Source organism: Python bivittatus, unplaced genomic scaffold, assembly GCF_059951505.1.
Source record: "Python bivittatus isolate LINGU-HERP-01145 unplaced genomic scaffold, Pbiv_v1 ctg000610_np1212, whole genome shotgun sequence".
Classification (NCBI taxonomy): domain Eukaryota; kingdom Metazoa; phylum Chordata; class Lepidosauria; order Squamata; family Pythonidae; genus Python; species Python bivittatus.
In genome coordinates, this window is record NW_028277088.1 from 5,500,439 (window position 1) to 5,520,815 (window position 20,377).

At 38.7% G+C, this 20,377-nt stretch overlaps 1 protein-coding gene across 7 annotated transcripts in view; it reads left to right on the forward strand.

Moving 5' to 3' along the window:
- Positions 1–20,377, forward strand: part of LOC103066749 (sodium channel protein type 5 subunit alpha) — a 287,467-nt gene that overhangs the window by 75,327 nt on the left and 191,763 nt on the right. For 6 of the 7 annotated variants that reach the window (XM_088150287.1, XM_088150288.1, XM_088150285.1 and 3 more), the window contains one exon: positions 10,736–10,827. The exons of the other annotated variant lie outside the window; for it this stretch is intronic. In XM_088150287.1, coding sequence (XP_088006413.1) covers positions 10,736–10,827 — 92 coding nt within the window. The remainder of the gene's footprint in view (positions 1–10,735; positions 10,828–20,377) is intronic. 7 annotated transcript variants of the gene reach the window in all.

Here is a 20,377-nt window from a genome sequence, read left to right on the forward strand (position 1 = left end):
GAAGCAGTAGAGCTGGGTATGATCAGCATACTGGTGGCATTTTACTTCAAAGCTCCAAATGATTTCCTCCAGTAATTTAATATACTGGAGACAAAATAGAACCCTGTAGATTAGGCTGGAAGTGGTTTGCCATTCCAGTCTAGCCAACAGCTCAGGAATTTCCTGATGGTATCTCGTCTAAAGTCTAACCAGACCTGGGCCTGCTTAACTGCTGACGCCAGACGAGGTCAGCTAGATGTTGCCACCTGCTGGGACACTGAGTTGAACATGTTGCCAAATTAACCCAGCATAAGAGTTTGGGAGAAGACATTGTGAAGACATTGGCTGGGTTTCCACCATAAACTCTGAACTCTAATTCAGATGAATAAGATACAGTTGCCATATTCATATAATACGTAATGACCAAACAAATCTTATGACAACTGATTCACATCATGTGCTAAGATAATGACTGAACCACAAACTACAAACCCCATGTTTACTTGATCTGTGGAGTGGTGCAAAGCTAGCTAATCCTGTGCTGAACACCCAAAGTTTTTAACTGGATCAGTCCTTTGATCTCAGGTGGTGCAAGGCAGCCTGTCATGTTTCTTGTTCTTCCCGTTTATTTCCACTATACTTTTTGATCCTCCTGGTTTTTTTGTCTGTTCCATTCTTTGCCTCTTCCTTTTCTGCTCTCTGTCCATCTGCCTCCTAAGAACTGATCTCAACATCTCTTATTAACTGCTTTTGCATTTTCATTTGGTTCTATACCTCAACCTGACGCTGTGGGCAAAACTCAAAGACTTGTGTGGACATGACAGGCATGAATGTTTGTAGGTCTCATGTCTCATTGAGGGAATCCTTTTAATATAAAAGGATCCTCTGATATTTACCCATTCATCACACTTAGGCCAGTCTTTCCCAACCTGACCCCTTACTGATTCACTGAGCTACAGCTTGCATCACCCCGGTTACAGTGCTGGCTGGCTGAGGGAGTGATGGGAATTGTGGCCTAATTATTTAGCAGCATCAGGTTGGGGAATGCTGGCTTGGGCTAAAGGAATGAGGAAAGCCAGGAACGTCTGAAATATAATGAGGGATACTAGTTATTTTTTACATATTTTCTTGGCATCTTGATACAAGCTATATTCCTTCATACACTACATGATCAGGGGGAATAATGAGAAAAAAGTACACATTTTTGTGTTCACACATGCTTAACAAGACTGTTTAAACAACTAGTGGCTACCTAAGTACAACATGCTGGACTTGGTTAGTTTTAACCAGTTTGCCTTTTATGACATAGCATGGTTGCAAATTCTGCTCACTTGATGGTTCTTGCATTGTGCAAACGTGAAAACACCATAGAAATGTTCCTCCTCTGATCCTCTCTCTGTTGGTCTTCATATAATGCTTTGGAGACCACAGCAGGCTGATTGTAAGCCCTTGCTCATTCTGCATCAGCTCTGATGTCAACTGCTAAACCTCCACAAAGACTCTAACCAGGGCTGTTGTACAAACTGGCTGCACATAACATCAGGGCAGTTCCCACTGGAATTACTTTCATTGTAGGTCTGGATATCTTGCAGTGGTATTCTGTAGCAATTTTAACTTCCACCAATTAGTGGCTGCTGACAACAGTTTGACTTGCCATCTTCCCTCCTGCCGCTTTGGAAGGATGGCTACATACTTCCCTAGCTGTTTGCTAGCTTGCAATGCAGAAGCTCTATCTTCTCTTCAAAGCAAATTCTTAATCAGCTTTAAGTCCTACATCCCCTCCCATCCCACTGAAATGAAACAAAAGATCTAAGTTCCTGGACCAGCTGCAGCTTTGGCCAGTTAACAGGAACTGAAATAGCATCCTGAGCAGTACAAACTGTGAGACCCTAAAAAAATGTCATGAAGTGGGAGCTGATAGCCAGTGAGCACTGAGATTTTCAAAAAAGGCAGAAAAGCAGCAGAAGAAAATCAAAGCCATAGTGTGGGGTTTGGGGAAGAAAAAAAAGCCCTGTTTTTTTTTTTTTTAAGTTAAAAGGATTGGTATGGAAAAGGGCATTGCTACGACAACGAGGCAATTCTGCTTGGATTTAAAAACTTGTCAGTTCACTTTTAAATACTGTTTAGCTGCAGTTCTAGCAAGCAAGGGGAACATAAGCTTTAACTTCAACTCCCTTCAATAAGACAAAATTGGCTCTTACGTCTTGAAATCTTTACTATTGACTGCCCTAGGGAGACAGCATGTGTGCAAAAGCAAAACCCCCAAAGAAAGAGACCAACTTATTTTAAAAACTTTGCTTTAAAGATCTCCGCTTATTCCTATTTTAATAAATGACCCTTCTTTCAACAGAATTCCAGATATTAAGAATACCTATAATATTAAGTTTCCCAAGTTATTTGAAGCCTCAGGTACGGATATCCAGTTATCTGGATAGAAGTACCATAGCTTAATTTAGAATCCCTTCTTTAAGGATTCCTTTAGATTTCCTGTTCCTGTTTAAGCACATACAGATTCTCCCAGGAGGATTCACAAAAGTTTAAAAAGTCAAGATGGAAACCATGATCATGTATTCAAAGCCCTGCCCATTTTATATGCATGTCAAAAAAAGGGCAAGGCTGTGATCTGTAATTGGAGCTGCCATCTTTTTTTTTCTTTTTAATTTCAGCCCTGCAGATGTCCCTAGTCTCAGCAGGCTGAAGGGAGCATGCACACATTATACACATACACAACATACCACCCTTCTTAGAAAACAATTTCTTTCCCAAGAGTCATTTTACTTTCACTCTAATTTCTTCTTTTCCTTTCTTCCATGTCCTTTTTTCCTGATACTCCACCCTGCCCATGGTATGCCCCACATTCATAACCTCTCATTACTCTTGTATTCTTCAGGAAATCTCTCAATTTTGCACCATAAACCACCAAAACAATAATAATGGGTTCATATTTATATTCATTCCTTCACCATATGCATGTATGGATAGATTTAACACATAAACCATGTATTCAAACTATTTCTAAGGTACTCATCAAAGAGTACCATTTTCATTCATTGCTGGGGCTGTGGAAAAAGTAAAGATACTTTTTCTGTACTGTCTTGTCTTGTTTCAACCCATTCATTGATTTAATTTTTGTCTTGCATTCGTTCAGAATATTCTGAGGTTTTTCCAAAAACTCATCTCTAGTTCTTCCATTATCATCATTCACTGGAGTATAATATGTGACTATTACCAACCAATGGATTCCTTTTTTCATAGGCACTCACAGTAATCTAGGTAACACAAATTTAAACTTTCTAACTCACAGTTTGCCCTTTCATTCAGAATTAAACCTATACTTCCTGCATGTATCCATTTATCCAATTCCTGCATGTATCCATCAACTCTATTCCATAAGCTCAGATAGTTTTTATTCAGATCTATTTGATCCTTTCCCTTTCTCTTAGTTTTACAGACATACTATATCTAGTTTTCTTTCATTTCATTTCATTTGCTAATTCTTACTTTTTACCATTTACTCTTCTTACAACTCAAGTCACAATCTTCCATATGACCCAGTATGCTGTAGTAGGTAAGATGTTGGACTAGAAGTAGAGAAACCCAGGTTCAAGTCCTCCTTCAGCTAAGGAAGTTCTCCAGGTGTCTTTGGATCAGTCCTTCTCTCTCAGCCCTACCTACGTACAGAGTTGTTGCTGTGGGGAAGAACCGGAGAAACTTAGAAAAGGTGGGATATATATCTTAAAAAAAAGAAATATGCCATGATTGCCACTAGATTGGTCTATAGATACTGCTCTGTGCAGCCCATTGTGTCTTTGACCAGCTGAGGCTTTCACATAATACTTCTTAGAAAAGGTGTAGGTTAGGTAACTGTCCTTAGTTGTTACTTATGCCACATTACAGGATTCTCTGCTGATAATAAAGATGCTAACAGTCAGTTTTGGCACAGCTGGGCCAATATGCTCAACCAAACCCCAGTTTTATGCCGAACATACTATTTTATGTTAGCTAGGATCTCTAATCTAAAGATTACCTTGCAAGCCAAAATATTGTTGCCTGCATCCCACCAACTAGGATATATATGCAGCATACTGATACACACACAGAGGATACTTTAATAAAATTTGATTAATTTTGATTTTAATCACAGCAATTAAACTCCAACTAAAACAGCACTGTGAAGCACAAATCTATTACAAAGGAAATAAAAGAGCAGAAAGCAGCCAGCAACTGCATTAAGCTGCTAAAAGCATAGGGTTGCTGCTAAAAGTGGCATTGCTTGCTGGTTTTGCCCTTATCTGACTAATGCCCTATTAATGGCAGTTATTGATATTGGGTAGGATTCAGGAAAGAGTGTTTTCTAACTAGACTGGCCTTCCTCAAGCTGATGCCCTGCACATGCCCTTACACCACAGATCCCATAATTCCTATTCAGCATGACCAGTGCTGGGAATTCTGTGTAGTGCCCATAGCTCTGGTAGTCATTAAGCTGGGGAAAGCTAGCCTAGGTATTATAAAGGTAGAACAGGTACTCAACTTCTTCTGATGTCCTGCCTTTATTTACAGCCCTACAAATGCCTTAAGACACTGATGTGGGAAGAGTTCAATATTATTCCTTTAGAACTTCATAGTCTATGCGATTAAATGGTTGATTAGTTTAACAGGACAGTTGCCAGTTCTTTTTTGTTTGTTTGTTTTGTTAAATTAAATATTGGTGCCATCCAAAAGCAGTGACCAGACTTCATTAGGTTAACAACTAGAATTGAAAACCACTGGTTAATCAGACCAAATGAAGGGCTGCCAATAAAATTTAACTTTTTAGCTCCCATGGTTTTTAAAAACCTAGTACAATCAGAGATTTCTCTTCCGAACACTGGGAAACTATGGATGCCATAAGTTAGCCACCAGGGTTGTGCAGTACTTGGGATTTGATTTGGAATATGTGGGAGAACTATGGGGCTGCTTTAACAACTCACAGAGATATGTTGTGTTCATGCTTCCTCAAGTTCCAAAGCACTTCTTCCAAATGCAACCCAAAACTTTGCACAACCCTTGTAGCCACTTAGTGCCATGAGAGATGACAGGCAGGATATTACTACCAACTATGTACAAGAACAATCCTAGAAGTTGGAATGTCTCTTTTGCAATACTATTTCTTGTATTTTTATTTATAAGTGTTTATATTGCCTCCCCCATCATCTTGAACATTTTTTAGTATTTATGTATAGGGTTGTTTTTATAGTTTGATTTTAATTGATTAATTAATTTTAACTATATGGTATCATTGTTTAATGTTTCTTGGGTCTTTGGTTTTATTGTGAGCCGCCCAGTCACCCATTGGGGGAGATGGGGGGCATACAAATTAGTTAATTAATTAATTAAATAAATAAATAAATAAATAAATGTTGCTTGTGAGCTGCTTTGGGAACATTGTTGCCCTGAATAGTGGAATAATAATAATAATAATAATAATAATAATAATAATAATATCATCATCATCATCATCATCATCATCATCATCATCATCATCATGAAGGCCTAGCCTGGATACCACTGCTTGGGAGAGGGTATTCTTAATTGTGGGCCTTGTTTGTGGAAAGCCTTCCCCTAGAAACCTGTCTGATACCATGCTGATATCTATTTAGCACCAAGCTTAAACATTCCTCATCTCCCAGGCATTTTTATTGTTGGCATTATTGTTTGTTTCAATGTTATGAGCCCATATTATTCTGTGTTAGTGGTGTTTATGTTTTTATTACAACTTTTATTTATTATTTATGAATATATTTTATTATTTTATTGTGTTTAATATCTTTGTCATCTCCCAGAAAACTCTGGCTATTGATCATATTTCATGATGATGATGATAATTGTGGAAGCTTTAAGGGAGCCACTAATACTTTGAGAGCACAGTTGTAACCACATTTGGGTCAATGTATTAATGGAGCTAATGTGGCATTCCTATTAATAAATCATTTATGGAAGGACAATAGCACCAAGTAGGAGAATCTTACTCCTGAAGATGATACTATGGGAATAATCTTTTCAATTGCATTTGCATATTCTTGGCTTCAGGTGCCCAACTGGTATAGTGGCAGCATAGCTCTTCTTTTGGGATGGCCACTAAATGCAGGGTTTTTACCCCTCCTACTTTTATTCCTTCTTTCTCTGTCTTGTGTCATCTAACAATCCAGAACATGTGATGCAATGTGATCTTGCTCCAAATTCCCTTCCTTTCCTGAGCTGCATTTGCAGTGATAACATTTTGGAATGTAGCTGGTATGATTAGATGTTACTGAGAGAAAAGAAGTACAAAACACAGGGCTCCTGTTTTTGGCATTGTCCACATATCCAGATCAGACTCTCAGGCATAAATCCACTTTTGAATCATCACTCATTTTTGGAGGCAGATAAAGAGAAATTCTCCAACTGTTTCTCAAGGACAGGACTCCCTGTTAACAGTGACAAAACTGTTTAAAGCCAAGGAAGCAGATCAGTGGGGAGATCATATAATAAAAGACAGGACATTCATATACACCCTTCATTGCTTAACTAAATACATGCAAAAACACTGTGATCCTCATGAGCATTGCATCAAAATACTCAGATCCTTTGAGGGAAATTTCTAAAGCAAATTATGTTTCAGCAAATTAAACAAGAACTGGAAGAAAACAAATGTAAGAGAATTTATCTGCCCAGCTCTAATCTAGTTTGGTACAAGGCTTTTCCCACAACAGTGTATCAGTGCACTCCGTACATCCCTGAGTCAGCAAAAAATTACAGCAGCGTGAAACGTGCTGTCCCCACTGATGATCCTCTCCTGCCTTTATTGCCTTTGTTCCAGTCATTCCCAGTCCCTTTACTTTCCTCCAAGGTAATAGATAACAAAGCCTAATAGATTTCACCCATCTTGATGGTGTTGAAAGAATGGCGAAAAATACTGTTTTAATATTGGCAAGGATGACTTAATCTGCTCACCCTCAGGCTGGGGATGAAACGAAGGCAACATCATCAAAACAATTGAAGACAACTTTATGGGTACATGGCCATAATTACATGAAGACAAGTAAAATCATTTTGTAAACCAGCAACCTTTTTGGAGCAGCTTGCAAAGTTCCTGCAGCAGTAGACAAAATAGGCTATCCTTATGGCACTTTTTTCCCCTCTCCAAAGAACCTCCTTTGCTGTCAAATAGGCAATTTTAGCATAATCAGAAGGGGGTGCAGTACTGGCCTAAAGAAAAACAGTCGGACTGGCTCCTTCTAGCTTCATCAGCCTGTATAGCTTGTCTCCTCACTAGAAATGGAACTTCCCAAGTCTGAGCTCATCCTTGAATGAACCTTGTGAATTAAAAACTGCATGTGCCTCTTTAGTGTCTCAGGTGTGGAAGAGAACCTTCAGGTTTTTGTAAATCAATACTCTGTTTGAAAACATGGGGCCACCCAGACTGAACAACTGTTCGCTCTAGATCACTGAGGGTTTGGTTGTCATGCTGTCTCAATTTATAGCTCAGGTAAAATCCTTGAGGTAAGATCAGGGGGTGATATCCTGCCCAGATGAAATGGGATAACTAGAAATGGACTTCAGATGAGTAGAACTTCACACCTTTTCAGAACTTCACACCTTTTCAGAAGGTGAATTGAACGAAATGGTGAAAAACATCAAGATATAAGTGCAGTTATGCCCTTGCTTTGGCGCATTAGAAACTAGACTAATACAATGTGCCTTCTCCAAATCCAAATTTAAATTTTCCAATGGGAACTTTGTTGATGATATCTGTATACCATTTTTCTTTCATATAAATCTCAAAGCAGCTTAGAATGATTCCAGAGAATGTAGGAATCATTGCAATGAAGGAGAGGGCTTAAAACATTTTTTAAAAATTATTTTAACCTGGCTGGAGAAATGTTATGCATTTGGTTTCCCATGTTTCAAATATTTTGAGACATGGGAAGCCACCATGCTGCAGACCAAGCAACCATCTCCAGCACTACCTCTATTTCCAAGCATGCCTCTGGATTTGTATTATTAAAAAGTACAAATGGTGGCAAGTTGCAGTTCAGGGGTTTGTTTGCAATCGTGGTGACTACCCAGAAAAAGAACTGTAGCAGGAAGTGTCCTGTTGTAAGGAGGCATTTAGCACTCTGGGAAATCAGTGCTTTGTATGGGAATGGCAGCCATTTTGCAAGAGCACCCATAGCTCTAAAAGGGTTTGGGGCATCTGTGCTAAACTGTGCTTAAAACTTAAAGCTAACAGAGTACGGGTGATAGCTTAGAGTAGGAGGAAGAAATGAAAAGAAGTAGAATTGGGCTGATCTGGCTCAGTCTTTCAGCTCCACAGAGGTAGCCAATGTGATTCCATGGCAATGGTTGGGGGTTTCTTGCAGCCTCTTAAAGGTCTTGTGTCTTTAACTGCCATGGATTGATGCCCACTGCATAAGCCCTTGCTTGGCAAATATTAGAGGTGAAAATAATAAACAGCATTGTCCAAAGGCTACAAAATGCCTGTGACATTTCTACAAAAAGCTCCAATACTGAAATAGAAGATAAGTACACATCTGTTCCTGACTGCAGTAATTAGTGATAAGACAGGCCTTCTAGCTTTGACATTATTTTAACATATTTTGATCTTTTATTCCTTTGTGCAGCTTTAATATGTAAGGGTGAAAGGTGGAAGAGGTTTTGAAAAGAGAACACATTCTCTCCATTGAGTTAGCTCTCTGTAATAACATGGGGATAGTCTATAAAAAAAACTACCCACATTTTAAAATGTGTTCTGCTTGTTTTAATCCTATTATTATTATTATTATTATTATTATTATTTTTATTATTATTATTGATATTTTCAGTTGTCAGAAGCTGCCTTAAGAGTCATATTTTGGGGTGGGTTGTTAGGATTCACATTTGGAACAATATGTATAATTTTAAACATTTTTTTTAAAGAAAGCACATTTGTAATAGTTTTTTTTACAAATGGTGGGAAGTTTCTTTTCGGGGCTACACACATACATATAATTGATTGTAAAACCAGAGGGCTAAGTTTAAATAACCTACTAATTGACAGAACATTTGCTTCATGTGAAGAAGGTTCTGATTCAATATCTGACATCCCCAGAGAAGAAAGAAAAAGAAGGATCAGATGGAAATTGTATCTCTTGCTCCAAAGAAATTCCCTTCTAGCCCTTACGTAGAACAGGTGGAAGAGAGATTTGCAAGAAATTTGGGTACTGATTGTTATAATTAGATTGTGCATTTGGTACACAAAAGTTACTGGAATTCATAATCGCTTCATAATTTTGCTGCAGTAAACCTACTAATCTGAACTTCTGTGTTATGGTTAATATATTCTATAGCATTTTGCTGTTATAGTTGAGAAAGGCCTGAGAATGCCAACAATATTGGGAAAAATAGATAAAAGATCTGACTTGGCATAAACTGGCTTCCTGTATTCCTTTTTAACTTCAAGAATGTTGGATTCTCTCCTAGGAATCTTTAAATCAATAATAAATAATTTGGAGGAAATTCAGTTATGTTCTAATGTTGGAAAGTACATTACAGTATAAAAAAAATCATGAATGTTTCCCCACTCCTTTCACTTTCATAGGAGCTACAACTCTCTAAACTCATGTATTATTTTGACTTGTTTGCCCCCTACCTCTTCAACTGCTTAATATTTAAAATGTGTGAGTTATGGGTTTATCAGATTATGACTAGTTTGTAGATGCTTAGAGTCTGTTTAACATTATTTGGCCCTAGACATATTCCTTGTATTATAGGAGAATTTTGAAGCAGTGTATAATTATTCACCAATCTGTGATTTCAGGCAGACTGAGAATGAGAGCTGGGGAAAATTTATTCCCTTTTGATGTGAAGTAGGGTTCCCATTTTCAGTATGATTTGGTTGGCTTACAAATCCTACCCAGTCACTTTGCCTCATTCCTGTTGCAAGGCCAAGACTTGAGTGATGGTTTTTTTGTCTTTGCATACATGAGTAGTTTTCACTTGCATTACCCTGGGGTTTTCTGCATATCTAATGTTCTTCAACGAGAAGATCAATAATACTGGGCAAGAAAGAGAAATCACCTAGCACTACTGATCTTCCTCATGTGTATCTGCAAGAAAATTTTGGAAGTATTTCATGGTGACCTGTTGAACTTAAGACAGATCTATGCCTTTGAATAGGAGACCACTTTGAGAATCCTGTGCAATTGCCTTGAGCTTCATCATGGAAGGAAATAGAATATAGGAATGCAATAAATGAATCTATTTTAAATAGGTAATAGACAGAGTGGTTTGCATGAGCTAGCCAAGCACCCAAAACATAGACCAGAAATGTCCATAATGCGCAGCATTTTTAGCAGTAGACATGCAGGAAATCAGTGTTGGCAACAAAAGTAGAAGATCCTTCACCCAATTCTAAATGAGGCAGACCCATTTAAGACAGTCCCTAGTTGTGTGTGCCTTGCTGAGTGTTTCCAAATAACTCTGGTTTAATTCAACAGGTTTGTAAGAAAATTGACCAGACTAGGTAAAAATTTCCACACTTTGGAATGTTAGGATACTGAGAGCTTTAAAAAAACTGTTTCATACATACCAGGTAAGAAGCCCTGATCATTACATATCTGCTCTCAGCCTCAAGTGACTATTTTTTTCCCTGTCCTCCCCATCCCTTCTTTCTCTTCTTTTCTTTCTTTTGCTGTCATTATTTTGCTGACATTCTTGTCATGGTCTTCTTCTTGTCTGAAACTTTCCTTGTTTACAGATACATAACTGAATTTGTGGACCTGGGCAATGTCTCAGCCTTACGAACATTCAGAGTTCTTCGGGCGCTGAAAACAATCTCAGTCATTTCAGGTGAAAAAATCAAAATGGGGTTAAACACTTGGGCTGCACTCACTAAAGCTTATGTGCCATTCCCCATAGCAAAATGGCTGTTGGTAGAACATGGCTTTAACATTGATCGACACTTGATTTGGGAATGGATGAGTGAAGGGAATGGGAACCTGTCAATAGAATGCTTTTTCATATGGCCTTCATCCACTCCCCAGACTTTATTTTGTGGTGAGCATCAAACATTCTTCATAGACCCATAATTTCTGAGTGGAAACACTTTTTTGTGCCTTCAGGTCAGTCTTGAGTCATGGTGACTATACAGACAAGTCCATACAGTTTTCTAGGCAATGTTTTCAGCAATGTTTGCCGTTGCCTTCTTCTTAGGGCTGAGAGAGAAGGACTGACCCAACATCACCCAGATGGCTTTCATGCCTAAGGCAGGACTAGAACTCAGGGTGTCCCAGCTTCTAGTCTGGCATCTTCCCCACAGCACCACACTGGCTCTTGGGCTGACAGGGAGGGTCAGGTCCAGAGTCCCCCAGGGAGTTCTGTGAGTGAGGAGAGATTAGAACCTGGGTCTCCTTCTAGTCTAGTACCTTCCCCACTACATCACAGAGAGAGAGAATGACTGGTCCAAAGTCCATCAGTTGACTTCCATCAGGTTTTCATTCTCCTAGTCCAGCACCTTAACCACTAGCCCAAACTGGCTCTCAGAAATACGAAATACCACTTGCAAAGTTCCCCCATCCCCATTTTAATACAGTTTAGGAGTCAGTCCAATATTTCAAACCTTGCAGTTGTTAGAAAAATAGAATAAAATGTAAAAATAGAGTAAAAATATGACACTCCCACTGAAAAAAGTAATATCATTCAAAAAAATTACCTTGCAGGCTAAATGCTATTTATAGCTGGAAAAAAAAAGCTCTAAATAGTTTGAGAGATGAATCTAGTCTCGTTTTCCCACTTTGATGACTTCCAGATGTATTGGACTGCAACTCCCATCATCACTTGAGAAGATGGGAATTGAAGTGCAACATGGTTGGAGGGCTGGATTCATCCTTTCTCAATAACATTTAGCCAGGCAATTTAGATTCCAATCAGTTGAACCTGGGCACAATCCACTAGTGCTTTTTTCCTCAGAAGCCCCATTGAGACAAATACAATAATAGTGTGGTTTTCTTATGAAACTTCTTTTAATTTTCAATGGTGCTAGCTCCTGCCCTTTGACATCCTCTCACCTTGCCTCATTTTAGTAAAAAATGAAGGCAATCCCTATTTTCCTTGTCCCTTCTTATGACACTTAGTTATGGATGCTTTCATCTTTCTCTCGCCCCCTTTCCCCCTTCCCCCCTTTAAATTGGCAGTGGAATGTTCTCTAAAAGTGGATCGATGGGGAGAAATAAATATGCCTGTGGCGTATCTATGGACAGGTCTCCTTCAGCCTTAGTGTTTAACATCTTTGACCTGCATGGCAAGGTAGAGAAAATGGCAAAACAACCAACCCCGTGCATGACAGATTCTGTGTAGATGATTATCCTGAACAGATGTTGGCAATTATAGGTCAAAAATAGTCTAAAGAGACTGTTTATTTTATTTTATTTTATTTTATTTTATTTTATTTTAGAAAGACAGAGAGGACTGAGAGACAAGGGGTGGCAGAATCAACATCCATTTAGGACCTGGGGAAAAAAATTCACTCCATTAGGTGGCAAATAGTCACACTGCGACATTCTCCACTGAAACTAAAACAACGACACTTGTTATTGGGCACCTGTGGAGCATTTAAGGGATGAATACCATGGCTACCACAACTATATTTTCCAGAAGGCTCCATTCTTGGAGTATGGTTATTCTTGAAAATCCATGGGAGGAAAATGCAATTGATTTTAATGGAACTGGATTTCCTTCTTCTCATCCACCCTGATCCTGAACAGAAGTGTACACAAACTAATTGCAAGTTGTAGACAATAAAATACTTTTGGCTTTCCTCAAAAGTCTTTGCCTAAACATGCAGAAGAAGAAGGTAGTTCAGCTGTCAGACTGTACAAGAGACTGTGTACCCACATGTTTATATATAGAAAGGTAAAGACTTCCTCAAGTGATGCTCAGGTCCTGGCAACCACATGCCCTGCCCGTGTAGATTTCTTAGCAGCAGTAACAGTGGTTTGCTGTTGCCTTCTGGGATGTTTTTATTCAAATTCCCAATCTAGGCTACAGTCCTGGGATTTCCTGTTAGTCTTTCACCAAAGTACTAAATGGGTCCAGCCCCGCTTAGTCTTTTCCAAGAGCAAAGTAGGATAATAGAAGAGAATGTGTGTAGCTCAGGGTTGTACTGTGGAATCCTTGAGAACCCCAAAGTAGGATAAAGTCTACCACACTTTGCTAGTACCAGTGAGCTCATCAAGCCGTGCTCATTTCCTTGATGAGATCCAAGTTTGTTTGTACATTTTTTTAAACTGGGTGAACTCTTTTCAAGGAGTGTGCCCTCTTGCTGTTTGCTGTCTTACAGTCTATCTTAGCAGCTCAGATTTTTTACTTAGAGGAGAGATCACCATATTCATTTGGGAATTCACTCTCAAGGAAAATCTAACAGTGGCTTAGGGCTTTGTGAAACATGGGGCTGACCTACCCACACATAGTTGGTATGATACTGTAGATGTATTTCAGTGTTGGTAGTCATAATGTAGCTTGTTGGCTTTCCCCAAATATATCCTTGGAGGTTGGAACTCTAGATTTTCACTTCACATTCACTTTCACTTGAGGTTACGTTTTAGGGATGTTCCTCAATCAAAGCATTATTAGACTTCCATTAACTGGATGGGGATCCAATATGTGAAGTTCTCATTCTGGATTTGTGAAAGAAGGCTGTGCTCTCTAACCTGGTATCTGTAAGATTGTTACCATTGACTAGTCAAGGCATTCCCACATGAGGTGTTTGTATAATTTCCAGTTCTATTACATAACATTTTGTATCTTTGGCTACTAAGCTGTCTTTTAACTCAGTGGCATCCTAGCTGGCAAGGCCTGTATACACACTGGATTAGTCTGTTGAAAAATCAGAATCTTCCTGTTAGTTAACAAGAACTTGACAACACCACAGCACTAGTTGAAGTTCTACTGCCAAACTCAAGTTACAAAATGTATTGTGAAATAGTGGAAAATTTAAATTAAGCAACTTCAAGGATATCTCTCCCCCATGTTCTGTTGGAATTATGTATCTGTTAATTCCTCCTGTACAAAATATTTATTTATTTATTTATTTATTTATTTATTTATTTATTAGAGTTATATCCCACCTTTCCTACAGGAGCTCAAGGCAATGTATATGCCCCATATGCCCCTTCTTCTTCCACATTTCCCCACAACCACCACTCTGTCAGATGGATGGGGATGAGACAGAGTGACTGGCCTGCTTGAGCTGTTATATGTTCTCTAGCCTGTTTGTGACCACGTCTTTGCTGATGGCCCAGTTTGCTATTGCCTGTGTGTCTTAATCTGAGAAAGCACTGCGGCCCACTGCAAAGCTAGGCTCTGGGTGAGACATAGTCTTTCAGATGGCTTAAGGCAGATGTCTCCCTTCAAATGAAGCTGAAACTCCCACAAAATCCTGAAGGAGAATGAATACTTTACCATCCTAATAGTACATCCAAGTAATTATGCATCCCCTCCAAGTTTTCTTTCTGTAATCACAGAATTCCTTCTTTTGTGGAATATCCCAGGATAAAATAATAAAATAGGTTTAGGTTGTATTAGAATGCATATTTCTACATCAACTGGATTATCTCCAAGGGATTAAATAGGACGGAATCCTAACTAAACTTTTATATGCAATGATAAATTTAATGGAATAGTGTACTTGTCACTGTTAATTGAATATGAAGGTCTATTAATGGTGTGGGTGGTATATTCAACCCCTCACCTTTTATTCCAGAGATATCTCTAAGGTATATCATTAATTTTGGTAAAAACTCTTTTATTTACTTCCTTACATCTAGAATTATTCAGGTGGGTGAGTTTTGGTTAATGAGAGCTTTGAAAATCAATACATTTTTTTAATCTAAAAGAATTTGTTGGCTGCTGTTATTTTGGCAGAAAGCTCAGATAATCCCTGTTGGTCATAATACCCTATTCCCACATCACAGTTAACTGGGTCAATGGAGGGTTAGTATATTTTGGGAACATCAAAAAAGGATCAGTTGACCTAGTCAGATAGCCCACAAAGGATTAGATTTATCCCCAGAGTTAAATTAACTCCTCCAGACCAAAACTCTGCCCACGTTATACAAACTCCTTCCTGCAAAATTAACTGTTCCAAAGACTGTGACCAATTTCTACAGAGACCAAACAAAAGTGAGAGTGATTTACACAATCTGTCTCTATAGTTATTTCTGTTTCTCGGTTGGAATGGTAGAAAAGGGACAGAAATGGGTAGGAAGTAGCTATAGTCCCTCAACCTGTCCACAATGACACTAACCTGATTGTGCCACCATTGATTTTAATATTGGAGTTGTTTCAGAGTATGTTGGCACCTACATCTAATAAAATAAATGAAAGAATATTTTTTCCATATCAAGGAAAAATAAAAGGGAATTAATGAGGGGCAGGGGAGTGAAGTCCAGCCAGCCTCCTTCAAGGCAGCTGGGGGGATATAAAAGATGCAGTTTAGTGAGAAAATATGCTGCTGGGTATGGGATTGACTGGGTGAGATGATGAGGCCAGAATATGTCTTCATCAAAGTAATGGGAGAGCCAGCATGCACACACGCACACATATGTGCACACACATTAAAATTCTCACAATATGCTCAATCAGATCACCTGAAGACCTAATCATTGCATCCAAGCAACATCCAAAGTTTGCTTAATTTTAACTTTGGTTTATTTTTCTGTGGCTTAGTGCATTGTACCTATCCAAGCCATTTGGTTAATTTATGGTTCAGTGGCTTGTGTGAACCAGAAAATGAGTTAATTCAGCAACCAAGTTAAGGTGTTTTCTGGTGCATCCAGCCAGAAAGAAGCTGTTTCCAGCACTTTCAAGAATGTGATCGTAGAGGATGGGATCATTCAAGCATTCTGTGCCAATACTTTCCCCTGAAATGTTTATTAGCTATTTTGTCACTGTTACTGCCTATTGATTTTATGTCAACCTTTTTGCTGTACAAAATGCTGAGCAATTTTTATCGCTTTCTCAGCCACAGGTAAGGCAGGTCACTGGTATTTATTTCCACCAACAGGAAGATGATATAGTCCATGGCAGATGTGGAAGCTGAGTATTTACCATTGAGGACAGTGAATATCTCACTAGGCTGATCTGGCTCTTTGATCTGGAGGAATAATAACCTATTCTTTGCAGTATTTTATATTGCAGGGTTGTGCATGAAAGCCATTCTTATTAATCTGCTTGAAATCCTTCCTGCCCCAAATACCACTTTGGCTGATAGCTGGTAGTAACTTTTTTTTTTACAGCATAGTCACTTGTCTACAATACACAGGTGTATAATTCATTATTAGGAATGATGCTTCACCCAAAGAGAATTCAAAGCTCATTTGGGAGTTCAAGGTGGGATATAAATCTAACAAACAAACATTTATGGAATGTCAAGGCAGAGGTAAACTCCAAGAGTGTTGAAATAGAAGTGTGACAATTCCCTAGTTACCAGAGTCTGTCAAACAATAAGTCTGTCAGGACTTTTGAGGAAGAGCCAAATGTGTGCATTGTATAAGACCATCAAATAAATACTCATCTAATATAAACTTCTAGAGCAAGTGTTCATCCTCCAGATGGGTTGGGCTACCAAAATTCCCATCTAGCTTGGAATTCTGGGAGTTGTAATCCAACATATCTGGAGCACACCAGACTGAGGAAGGCCAAATAGAGGAGGCTGGATTGTGAAATGAAAATTAAAAATGGACAGTTATATCCTTTTGCCAAGATTGAATGAACCAGCACTGAAGCATTCCTTTGGTACCCAAGAATAGCTGCATGCTTTTTAGAATGTTATCTTTGCCATGTACAAGCTCATCTGATTCAGAAAGGCACTTTTTAGAAAAGGAAAAGGGGGGAAAAAAGGTTCATATGAAAGATGAAACCAGATGAGGTGCCAACGGGAAATCTATCTATCCAAGATGCAGGAAGATATTTTATATTCCTTCTTGTAGATTGCCAACATCTGCATGGATGCTTTAAAGATCAGTAACATGAATAATGCAGTCAGTTCTCATAGGAGAACCAGGGTAGTATTCAGGGATGCTCCTGGATTTCCAAAGTTTGGTGTTGCTTGCTATTTTAATGTGTTTTTTTTTAATGGCTTCTTATTTGCAGTGGAATACCTGATTGGGGCACAAACTAACTGATAGCTATCTTGCACTTGGTAAACACTGAAACAAAATGAAACAGTGCATGGCCATACAAACTGCATTTCTTTCAATGGGGCTTGGGCAGGAGAACTGGAAGGATTGTGTCTTGTGGGATCAATTTCTAATGCTATTCCAATGTGTTTGATTCTGCTAACCTTAACAGCTGTAGAAATTGTTTATTATTTAAATGAGACACAACTCAAATGAGGAAAGTGACAACCTTTTATTGGTCAGTAAAGCTGATCATTCTAGAGGTCTCGCCTTACTTACTTTGAGTTTTAATTAAAGGAATTCTACTTATTTACTGTTCTTGACCAGTGGGACTGGACTAAAGTTCTTGATGGAATAGAACTCTTATTTGCAACTGTGTAGACAGTAGGGCTGTGCAACTTCAGATTCCACCAAGTTGTGCTCAACTCATGTACCATAGATTGCAATTTGCCAAAATTTGGTAAAACCTCTTGTTTCTGCTGTTCACTTGGGGTCCAAAGAAAGATTGATGAAATAATTAGTGGATGTTTCTTTGTTGTATATGTAGCAGCTCTCTTCGCATGGATACTCTTGTATTTCTATACATATAAAGAGAGAGTGAGGGAGAAATAGAGAATGAAAGAGGAAGGGGTGAAGGAATAAAAGAGAGAGAGAGAGGATATAATGATGGAGGGATGGAGAGAGAATGAGAGGGAGAGAATGAGAAAGAGAGGGTGAAAAAAGGGGCAGGGAGAGAGAGAAAAAGTGAGGGAAGGAGAGGGAGTCCTCATGGAGACTTAATGGTACAACCGTAAAAAAAGGAAACCAGCTATTTGAAGTATGTTGGGTAATTACATGTAGCCGTTGACCAAAATCAAAATGCCCCTTCTGTTCATTTTTTGGCATCCTTTTACTTGGGCAAGAACAAAGTGTGGCAGAGAGTGAATGGTGGCCCCACTGGGTTTGGGAATTTGTTCTGCCCTTTCTTGTTTCAGCCTTGCCCATCACTGGCATATGGCTCCCAAGATTAACCTTGCAAGAATTTGAGAGAACAAGGATGTCTAGAAAGATGTTGGCACTACTTTATTGGAAGTTTTCCCTAGAGACTGGATTGCTACCTGTTATAATGCATGGATGATGACCCATTCCCCATGCATAATTAGACATTAGTCATTCCCGAAACAGTTCCTAAACATAAAATAATTGTAATGTTTTTTAAAAATGGTTGAAATATTTGCAATGTTGTGTGATATAGCACCCCCTTAAGATACTTCCCTTACTCTGGCTTCCCTGTGTTAAGCAGAGAGTCCTACAAGTTGATAAACAAGTCTCCCTCCAAATCTATGATGCCCAGACCAGATTCAGGTAAGCTATATTTTGCCTAGATGGCAACAGAAAAAAGCAACAACTTCCCTTTCATACTATCCCATATTCCTGATTATACTCAGGAGTCTTTCTCCTCCTACTACTTATTTTACAAATGGGCTACATGAATTACATTTATGCAAGTAACCTCATGACTGGTTTGGCTCTGAACATGCAAAATGTCAAGAACTGAGCAAAGCACAATCCAAGGCTGGTGGACTTTGAGGATCACTTACCTTGTTACAAATGCACACATACTGGCCATCCTGGGTCCTTTCCTTCCATGTTATCAATGTTCCCATCTGGCTCTTAGGAAGTGTGAAACTGCCTCCTATTGAATGAAACCCTTGGTCTGTTTAAACCAGGATTGTCTACTCTGATTAGCAGTTTCTTCTAGGATCTCCAGCGTATGTCTTCCCATCCCTTGCTGCCAATTCTGAGGGCCTATGTTCCCTTTTGGCTGAGTGAGGCAAGTGCCTCAGATGCAGAATACTGAGTGACAGGTCCCTAGATGTACTTCCTAATCACCCTGGCTATTCCCTTCTATTATGGGTTCATGCTATATGTACCTCACCACCTGTCCTGTACCCCCAAAACTAGTCTGCAGTTCACAGGTGTGTAGAAGGACACTTATCTCTTCACATGCACTGATGTAAAATCAACTGCTAGTCCAAAATGCTTCTATAAATGGATTTGGAAGATGCCATCAGGCAGCAAGATATCTTGAGATACTTCTTGCTGAACCTTTTATTGGAAGGTATACAGGACATTTAACTTTCTATGTGCAAAGCCTGGTCAAGTTACAAAACAACAGCCCCGCCTTACAAATACATTCTCTTGTGAAGCTTAGCCTTAGTTATTAGCAGATTATGAATCATTTATAGATCTGACATCAACAAGGTATTCTTAATTAATTTGTATTACCTTTTCTCAATGTAAGGTAGTCTTTCTCAACTTCATGCTCTCCAGAAGTACATAATTCCCAGCTATCAAACCCATGTTGGTTGAAAATAATACTTAATTTAATAAAATTTGGATCTAGCAACTTGACATAGGTGGTAATATATTAAATCTGCATTCCCTCTGTCCTTAGGCTGCAGACCCTAATGCATCTGAAAAGTTATTTAGTTTCAGTGATGGTTTGTGGTTGAGTTGTTTGAAAAATGCACATTTGAAGCCCCTTTGGAATACTAAGTTTTATACAACATTTGGATAGTTCAAATTGTGCCAAATATCTGCCTGTTAATTCCATAGAGACAGTTTTATTTTTATCTTTCTTAAATTCCAACTTCTCTGCTCTCTTTGGGAACCCATCTACTCAAATGCCATTTCTATCCCAGAACTATCCTCAACTGGCAGCCAGCCAGGGATCTTGTGGTAAAAGAGAGATCATCCCAGTCCTGAATGGTCAGTTAGATTCTGGATATACAACAATATTAGAAAATCATTTCAAAGCACTGTCCTCATTCTGTCATTGAGCAGGGCAGAAAGACAGCTTCAGTTTGAACATCACAGTTCCTTAAAAATTCACAGAAAAAAAATCCTCAGTTTGCTGCCAGCAGGTGGGCAATGAAAATGAAAATGGGTGTGGCATTTTATTTCAGATTGATTCAAACGTATTTTTAAAAATCCATACCATATTGTATAGGTTCTAAAGCACGTGTCAGAAATGCCTCATATGTTCAAAAGAAGAACAACTGCGTTGGTCAAAAATATCTCTTCCATCAATAAGAAAGCTCAACTCTGCTTTGTTTGTATGTCTGTTTATTTATGCATTCTTTAATATCCTACTCCTATTCCAAGATTCTGGGCTGTTTACAGAATAAACAATACAGTGCCATAAAAACCAATAAAAGCATACTTAAAAAGCATGCATGAAC